This window comes from Accipiter gentilis, chromosome 25 (assembly GCF_929443795.1).
Source record: "Accipiter gentilis chromosome 25, bAccGen1.1, whole genome shotgun sequence".
NCBI classification, from domain to species: domain Eukaryota; kingdom Metazoa; phylum Chordata; class Aves; order Accipitriformes; family Accipitridae; genus Astur; species Astur gentilis.
This window is the reverse complement of record NC_064904.1, coordinates 9,509,558-9,519,117: the sequence shown is the minus strand read 5'-3', so window position 1 is coordinate 9,519,117 and position 9,560 is coordinate 9,509,558. Positions and strand designations below refer to the sequence as shown.

The window sequence follows — 9,560 nt, the reverse complement described above, 5'->3', positions numbered from 1 at the left end:
GAAACTGTCCTGATTTCCGCTGGGATAGTTACTTCTTTCAAGTAGCTGGTATAGTGTTGTGTTTTGGGTTCAGTATGAGAAGAATGTTGATAACACACTGATGTTTTCAGTTGTTGCTATGTAGTGTTTAGTCTAAAGTCAAGGATTTTTCAGCTTCCTTTCAGCAAGAAGGCTGGAGGGGCACAACAAGTTGGGAGGGGACACAGCCAGGACAGCTGACCCAAACTGGCCAAAGGGGTATTCCGTACTGTATGATGTCATGCCCAGTATATAAACTGGGGGAAGTTGGCTGGGGTGGGGGGCAGATTGCTGCTCAGGGACTAACTGGGTGTTGGTCAGCAAGTGGTGAGCAATTGCATTGTGATCACCTGTTTTGTATATTCTAATTCTTTTATTATTATTTTTTATTATTATTGTCATTATTATTATTTTCTTCCTTTCTGTCCTATTAAACTGCTATCTCATCCCATGAGTTTTACTTTTTTTTTTTTTTATTATTATTCTCTCCCCCATCCCACTGGGAGGGGGGGGAGGGGGAGTGAGTGAGCAGCTGCATGGTGCTTCCTTGCTGGCTGGGGTTAAACCACAACAAAGACCTAAGGGTCCAAGGGGCTCGAGCACATTCATACACTGCTTATACCACTCACAGGTTGTCCTCAGGAGCAGGTAATGATGCTAGGTGAGCTGAAGGTGGGAAAACACTTCCATTTGTTCATTTGGTTGCAGTAAAGACTTAGACAATTAAAAAGTTTTCACAGCATGCTTAGAATAAACATAGTCATTCTTTATCATACAGAGTCACGCCTTACACATAAATAATTTGAATGTCTCGCTCTTTCACGGAAAGTAACAGAGAAAAACCTTCAAGGTTGATACATGGGAGCTGACATTACAAATCACATAGGGTCAAAGCCAAATCCTGCATCCAAACATGCAGACATTTGGTTCCAGAGTTGACCTATACACCACCTCCCTCCCCTACCCTTGAAGGAACTGAATCAGGACCCTCCTTGGCAGACCACCCCCATCATCAACCTCGGGTTACGGATCCCAGTCCTGCAACTTCGGCCCCATAGCTGAAATCCAGTCCTTTACATTTGCAGCGGTATGAAATCCTGGTCAGCAGCTGCAGAAGGAGCCATTGCCTTCTCCAAGGTGTGTTATCCATAGGTTTTTCGAAGTGACTGAACTAAGCCTACCCAAGCCGGATCCCTTGCAGCTATTTCTATTTCTTGGCTGACAAGCAGTTTACCAAAGCAGCAAGGCTAGGTATTGCACAGTCTAGCACCATTTAACTAAAACTGGGAGCATTTATGCGGAACAGCAGTGCGGAAACAGATAAAGAAGCTAGCGGGGTTGCAGTGACAAATCTGAGCTTTGATCAAGGAGACAGCAGCATTTGACTCTATCTGAGCTGGCAGGAAGATCCCATCCCAAAGCAAAATAAAGTATGCCATTCTTTTCAGCAGATGAAATTCTCCCCAGTGGTTTGTTCCTCCCAGGATCATTGTATGTGATCTCATTGTCTTTAAAGTCTTTCCCCTGAGGAAGTCGATCGTTTAATATAGACTACAGCGTTAGCATCTGGTATTAAATCAGTCAGGCTACTCTGAAACGAGGCGAGGGGGCGTCCTGGAAAGAAAATAAAAATGCAAGTTTAATAGAGGAGATAAGTTCACCTTGACCCATGCTATTTATTGCAAAAGACACAGGAATACACTGCTTGCTCAGCAGAGGGTCACTCCACCCTGCCATAGAAGTGTTGTACACTCCCAGTAAACTCCAGATGCTCACTGAGTGTGCACAAGGAATGCACAATCGAGCCCCAGAGGCTTTTACGTCTTGCTTTGCTATACAGAGCTGCCCTAAAAGGGACTAGCATGTTCACACAGTTCTCATCCATCCAGCTGGCAAAGTTAGGCACTCGGCATTTCAGCCACACGCTTTTGGCAACTTTGGCTGCAAAGACAACCTGTAAAAATTTGAGGAAGAAAAATGTCAGGAAGGGAAACCTTAACAGACTGCAGGCATGGTGCAGGATGGCAGGGATCAGCATCTGAGCTAGGTGCTGCAGAAAAGGTCTTCTGTCCCGTGTGCTTCTGCATCCCCACCGCTGTTTTAAGCGGGGTTCCTTCCAGCAGGCACGAAACTCAGCAACTAACGGCCGTCCCGTAAGGAAGCCAGATGTGATGCGTTAGGCACAACTCACACAATCCACTGTTGGTGTGAAACCGGCTCAAAGAGATTTATGTTGCATCCGTGTAAGCGCTCTTATGTCACTAGTTAGCCATATGCCAATTGCACACGAATCCATGGAAAAGCTGTGCGTTTGGTAGTTTGGGGTTGGTTTTTTGGTTTTTTTTAAATGTCACATGAGCCGACAAGATGTGATTCTTCAGCACCACTGCTGAAAACACTCATTTACCTCATTTGGTGTTTCACTTTATAAGGAACAATTTAGCCCACGATTGAAGTGTCAGCTAAATGAGGTAATTTATAGTAATTCTGAAAACATGCTAACTGTAAGAGGCTATAATCAGAGCTAATTACAGGGACATTTTGGAAATCCATTGGTTTGGGGCTTTAGTTTTGATAAAGGGGATAACAACTTGTAAGCTATGATTCTTTTAATTATAACAATAGTAACCACCTTCTTTTACATAGCTTCTTTCATCTCTGAAAACCCCACAGCTTTTTAAAAGCTATATATACCAGAGGAATTGTTTAGCCTCACACCAAAGTGAAGCCATCTCTGCGTGAAACAAGAAGCTGTTTAATAATACCTAGCAGTCCAGTACAAAATTTGTAGAGGAAAGAAGGCACAGGAGAATATAATTTCTCTTGTGTCTCTTTACAAATACTCAGGGGATCCTTGGATGCCCACCATGGCAGCCACCCGATCTTGACTAAGGAAAGCAGCTCTTACACGCACCCGTAGACTCAAGGCACTACGGAGGAGGGCAGCAGCATCGTCCCCACTCATGCCTGAGGAAGCAGGGGCACCACACGGCAGTGTCCTGTCACAGCTGCCCAAGCTCACCTGTCCACGTCCTCCGCTGGGTGACGATAAAACTCTGACACTGCGACTGGGAGTTACAAATTGCGGCGGCTTCCTCGGCGCTGTGCACAGAGAGCAGGCATCCCAAGTGGCTGTAGGAGGGCCAGCACTTGTAGTCTTCGCCTTCCACCGTTCGGAAGCCCTTTAGGGAGATGTAGTCTGGGAACAGAAGGAGGGTGTTTAGGGAAACTTTTTAAGTGCGCTTTCAGAGACCGGTTACACTACACACTTAGTATGTTGCACTTCAGTGAAACTCTTAAAGGAAATGCGATAGTGGTAGATGGAACTGACCTGCTTAGATGGAGTGGGTGGAGCTGCCAAGTTATAAGAAACCCAAATTGTGACTTTTGGTTCCGTTATGGAGCCCTGGACAGCAATTCCCCCAAGGATATAAGAGAGGGGGCAGAGTTCTCAAGGGTGAAGGGACAGGAGAGCGACCACAGGGATGGGCGACAAGGACAGACTGCTGTACCGACCCACAGACCTTCCACTTCTTCTCCAGAGAAGCCAACCTCACAACAGCCTCTCCTACACCTCAGCCCCAACAGCAGAAGGAGCTCATCACAGATCCAGCACCGAGCTACGCGTGGCAGGCGCCGACCCAGCCATCATGGTGTCACCCACAGGTACAGGAGATTCAGGAACCCCAGTGGGGGAAAGGGAGGCCAGATCCTCCTCCAGTGGGATACAAAAGACCTGACAAGCCTGAGCAGGCGATGTTCAGGCTATTGTTCACTGACTGCAAAGAGTCTCTCCCCACCTTCCCACACCTCTAGTATGGTGATCATTTTGGCACATTGCTGCTGGGCCAGCTGCAAAGCCAACGGGCAGGTGTTGTTGGAAAATACTAGTAATTCCTATTAAAGCTGCTGGACTTTCAGTGCAAATGACTGGATATCTTTGCTTATAACGGTGCAAATTCCAGTTCTTTCACATGTAAAGAGATTTCCTTCCGCAAGCCACCGTCACCACCCCACCATCTCAAGTGAACGCTCAGGAAAATATAAACTTCAGTAACCACTGGACTTTTGAAGCTGCCTTTTGATTAGCCTCACCTCTACCAGCAAATGGGTCCTTTTCAGAGGAATGCACCTTATAAAGGCTCATTTATCCACCCAGAGGTCCAATAGGATGGTCTTCAGGAAAAATAAATTTAGAGGGCACCAAGGCCCCAGCTACTCTGCCACACTCATTTTGGTGTTGTCACCTCCCCACTGTACGTTCCCATAATAACCTGTGCTCAACAGTCAGAAGCCACCAAGTGAAATGGGAAGGTTCAATATCAGCCCAGGAAAGTGACCTATTGGTCCCTAGGATAAGATGACCCCGAAGAGAGATAGGAGACACTCAGTTTGCTGCTCTGGTCTAGTGGCTTAAGCTATCCCAAATATATTCACTGAAAACACTGATGCACATTATGAGGAGAGTATTTAGAAGCAGTGCAAACATATGTCCATATGTAGGCCAGATTGCCTGCACTGCATTTACTTTGCAAAACAATGCAATCATGCATCGCTCCCATGAAAAAACAAAAGGCTGCTCAAAAAAAAGATACTTCTGGTGCTTTTCCTAGTGACTATACACTGCCTGAACATATGGGAAATCAGAATTTGACCAGTTACCAAGTTCCTCGCTCCCTCAGGAGTTACTTAAAGCATTCAAAATCACATACCTTTTAAGAGAAGAGGTCTTTTCTGCAGATAGAGCCCAGACTTGTACAGATGTAAAACCTTTTCAAAAGCTTTCAGGGTTTCATTTATTCCATATCGTAAATCACCTACATTTAAAGGAAAAGGTGACAAAGGTAAGTAATTCCATGAAATACCATTTAGAGACTTCTAATGAAGTTTATGACTATTAGCTGGTACCTGTTGCATTCAGAATATCGCCCAAAAAGGGCCGCAAAGCTGGTGGTGCAGAGTGTGGCAAAAGATAGGTGAAAAAATACCTGCAAAAAATCCCACAGACTGATTAGAATACAATTGCTTAATTTCCCTAGTGATTTAAGTTGTCCACATTTTCCCGTGACTTGATTATCCATATGAACTAGTAAGTCTGCTTTGGTTATTAAGTTACATTTGAGCACTTCATTGGCATCTCACAGACTGCTCCTGTGAGTTGGGCTGAAAGCTTCGTCCTTGCAGTACAGCACGCTGCCAAGTGCTGCGTGAAATCTACCTTGCAAAGGCTTCACGCAGCGGAGCTTTCCCTCATTCCCCAGGGCCATTTTTGTGCACTGAGCAATGCATTTCCCATCAAAAAAAGACCTATATAAAAGAAGGCTCGTGCAAGACTTTTCCCTTGCCCTGAAAAAGTTTGGCATTCTTATTAGCCCTGGAAAGGCAGGACTACTCATTCCCTGAACCTTCTAGAATATTCCTGTTCTACAAGAGACAAGTGCGTTACTGCAAGGCTGCAATAATCTATGCAGGGATTTGCCCTTTCACACCGAGTCCTGCAAATTCAGGCTCCCTTACTAAGTCCTTCTGCGTAAACGGCCAGCTGCCAAGACTTCCACCTGTACACGACCTGCTAAGCATCAACGGTGAGTGGAAGCCATCGTGCTTTCAGCTGGTGGCCTACACAAAGTGCTGCAGCAGTCTCGGTCCCTTGCCCGTTACCTGTGTCACCGCTCTTCCATAGGTGCCCATAGTCTCAATAGGGAGACTCGGAGTTCAAGGGCAGAGTTAGCCAGCCTCTTCCCAACAACAGGGGCTCAAAGCTGGTGGGCTTTGGCAGGTAGCCCGCGCGGCCACTGCCCTCAGCAAACGCAGCGCATGGATGTCAAGCGCCAGGGCTTGTTTGGCAAACAGTAAATTCACAGGTGCAACCTTTGGGGCGAGTTTCTAGAGGGCGTTGGGGAACGGGAGCAGCAGAAGAAAGATGCCTTCATTCTCACCAGACAACAAATACGCTACTTTCCTGCCTTAGAAGGAAAATAAACTTGCGTCAAAGCGATCCTTAACTACCCTTTGACAGAGGTGAGGAGGAATCACTGCATGGAAGAAACGCAAGATGCTAGAGGCTACGTGGCAGTGTGTGAGCTCAGCCACCCCAGATTCTCCCCCCAGTCTCACTGGACATACCGATATGCATTGAAAAGATTCTTCTTTTCATTTATTCCTTCACATTTCCCAACCGCAGAGCATTTGAGAGGGAAGCTTTTTGTAGGGAAGTCGAGTGTGCAGTCTTTATCTTCCTTGCATGACAGTTCCTCAGTGCTGGCATCATCCATGTCTGTCACTTTTAGGTTTCCATCCACCATAACAAACTGCCTCGGCTGGAAATCCAAGAGGACTATTGAACCCAGAGGGGAATGTGCCAAGTAAAACAGCAGTTTCACAAGACTCAGGCAAATCTGAGAAAGAGAAGATGAATATGCATGGGAAAAACAGATGAAAAACAGCTATTAAATTGGAAGTAGAACAAAGGAGAGGGCATTCAATGAAATTAAAGGAAAAAAAAGCATATAGTACTTAAAAGGTAATTACATGTACGCTACAAAATTTATTATCAACGTTGCCACAGGATTTGACTGGTAAGTAGTTTAGCAACATTTTTTTTTAAAACGTGCATATACAAAAAGAGACATTTGCAGTTAGAGGAACTAGATGAGAAAGCTGTGAGGAAAACAATAGCAGCCTTCATGTTTCAGGAGCTATATTGATTTGCTAGCTGAAATCAGAAGGGTTTTTTTTCCCCACTCTGGCATAGAGTTAATACATTCCCCTCCCTTCCCCCGTGCTGCTCCACACAGACTGAGGCTCCATGGTCATTAATACCAGATCCATGCCTTGCTGCATCACTCAGCAGTATGAATTTGGGCACACAATCGTGCTTCTGAAGACTTAGCCGAAGCATGCAATGTATTTATTGCCAGCTTTTCTGCTTTTATGTCAACTTTCTGGCAGCAGGGAAAGGTCAGACAATACCTGATCCAGCAGAAAGCTCGGTAAACAATTTTTTGAACAAACTAGAGCCAGAAGAGTGCATTTATGCTGTGCCAGCACTTTTTTCAGGTAGCTTTTTGCAGCAGCTTTCATTCGCTATCAGGAGCCCTGGCACCAAACTGTATCATCAGCTAGGTGTGCCAGGCAGACCCGCACCACCCCTCGCTGCCTCCGATAGCGATCTGTGCAGGCACGAGGGTTTGTTCACTTGGAACAGCTCGCAGAATCGCTGGTATCTGATGTGGCTCATCAGAGGGGAATCCCATCCGTTTAGACGCCCTAATTAGGAAACAGGACCAGACAGTACCAGTGTAAATTCTGAATTAGTGTCTTCATCTGTCAAAAGATTATTAAAACCTTAATGCCACCACACCAGACCTTACCACCAGCTAATCCAGCATCATGCGTTTCTAGCTCTACAGGAGGCTTTGGCACATTTGAGAGGACGAGGTGCTGGGAAAGCCACGTGGAAGCCCGTATGAAATAGTCTCTAAGCAGAAGTGGAACCCCACAGGCCAAGAAAAATTACTCTGGAAGCTCTGATGCTATTTTAACTTGATTAGTGAAGCAATCGTAAGAATCCCAGCTTCACGTCCCACAGCTGAGCAAGCACAGTTGCCACACTCCCCCTCTGGCTCGGATGGCAAGGCTCCTCTTTAACAGTAAGGACCGCATGCAGGCAGGGATTTTATTTTGGGACTGCTGTTGTGTTTTTACTTTTCCCAAAGCATTTCTCATTGACATTAAGGCACCCATGCTTCTACTTGATGCTCTCTTTCCTCCTGGGAACCAAACAAGTAGTAGCGAACCCCCAGCTGAGACCTCGAGGCAAACTAATACAAGCTATAACCAAAATAAGTGCCGTGTGTCGCAAGTCATTTATGTTCCTGGGGAGCTTAAGAGTCCCTATGGGGGATGCTTAGGAGACAAGGCAGATCTCGCTAACAGGGATGTGATTCTAGCACCTACAGCAGGAGGAAAGCAATTTAGTCGTGTTTGTGCTACAGTAACACCTAAAGGGCTAAGATCGGAAACACCATACAAACACGTGGTGACAGACAGGCTGCTCAGCTTGCTGCCTAGAACAGGTAATACGCAGAAAAGGAGAGGCTCGCAGCGCGGCGAGGTGGCTTTCCCGAGCCAGTCCCAGCCTGCTGAGGGGCCTCGCTACAAAAGCCCCTCGGTGGAGTGGAGGACTATAGAAGGAAAACCGGCAGCACAGTGTAACGCTGGGTATTCAACGCCAGCCCAGCCCTGAGCAAGGTTTTGTGTCCGTTTCCTCCCAGATGCAGCTCTTTTAACGTCGCTCTAGAGAGAAGGAGTAGAGCTGCGAGACGCCAGGCTGGGGCTATTTTAACGTGATTTAGAAGGAGCGAAAGCAAAACGCTTTAAGGACAACTTGCGGGAGCAAACGGGGTGTCAGCCAGCACGACAATCCCGTTTGGCCCAGCAGCCACCAGGGGCTCTTCGCATTGACCCAGTTTGCGGTCTAAAAGCGACCGGCGAAACTCCCTTTGTTTCGTTTCCTTACTTTAAATCTCTCCTCCCAGGGGGTCTGCAGAAGCTGAATCATCTCCAGCGGGGATCCCAGCTCCAGCATAGCCGTGACCCGTATTTCAGGATCTCCGCTATTATCGTAGCATTGACCGTGCAGCTGCCGGGGGGGAAGGAGCGATTCTCAGAGCGACGCCGCTGCCAGCGCCCGCGGCTCCGGGCGGGCAACACGGGCCGATCGCCTCAGCCCCGGCGCCGAGCTCCCCCCCCCCCACCCCCCCCCGCCAACCCCCAAGGTTCCGTGCCGAGGGAGCACATCGCGCAGCCCCCCCCCCACCCCGCGCCGTACCTGGACGATGCCGGGATGCCGCAGGCGCTGCAGCAGCGTCACCTCCTTCAGCAGCTTGTAGGCGGCCAGGCGGCGGCAGCCGGCCGGCGCCCCGTACCGCAGCACGCACTGCCGCACCTCCCGGCCCGCCCCGTGCACCGACTTGAGGGCGACGGCGCCGCCGCCCGCCAGCGCCGCCCGCGCCACCACCTTGGTGAAGCCCCAGCCCAGCACGCTGACGCCCGTCGCCAGGCTCAGGTCGCCGCAGCCCAGCCCGCCCGCCGCCGCCGCCTCCCCGCCGCCCGCCGCCGCCAGGCGCCGCAGGTCGCGCCGCCTCTGCCGCAGCTCCTCCCGCAAGCCCGGCGGCAGCGCGAACGACGGCGGCGGCGGCGGCGGCGAGCCCGGCTGCCCCTCGTCGTTGCCGCCGCCGCCGCCGCCGCGGCCGGCCGGCAGCGCCAGCAGCGCCAGGGCCGGCAGCGCCAGCAGCAGCGCCGCCGCGCTCAGCCGGGCGCCCCGCCGCGCCCGCCCCGCCGCCGCCGCCGCCGCCGCGGCCGCCGCCATGGGGAGCGGGGCTGCGCCGCCGCGGGCTCCGGCCGCTCTGCCGCCCGCGCTCCGCCGCGGCGGGGAAGGCGAGCGCCGCCGAGGGGGCGGGGCGGGCGGGCGGGCGGCCGCCCCGGCGCCGGGAGCCCCCACCCCCGCCGGCCCCCCGGTCCGGCCCGGCCCGGCCCGG

General features: G+C 50.0%; 1 protein-coding gene across 1 annotated transcript; it reads right to left on the bottom strand.

The window, feature by feature from the left end:
* Positions 1-758: 758 nt before the first annotated feature.
* LOC126050710 (extracellular tyrosine-protein kinase PKDCC-like) lies at positions 759-9,358 on the bottom strand (the record flags this gene model as incomplete). The annotated part of the gene is made up of 7 exons (XM_049828958.1): positions 759-1,632; positions 3,041-3,217; positions 4,731-4,835; positions 4,927-5,006; positions 6,145-6,416; positions 8,540-8,662; positions 8,852-9,358. Coding segments are annotated over 7 exons (1,368 nt in total), but the record flags the coding sequence as incomplete, so codon positions are not given.
* Positions 9,359-9,560: the final 202 nt, after the last annotated feature.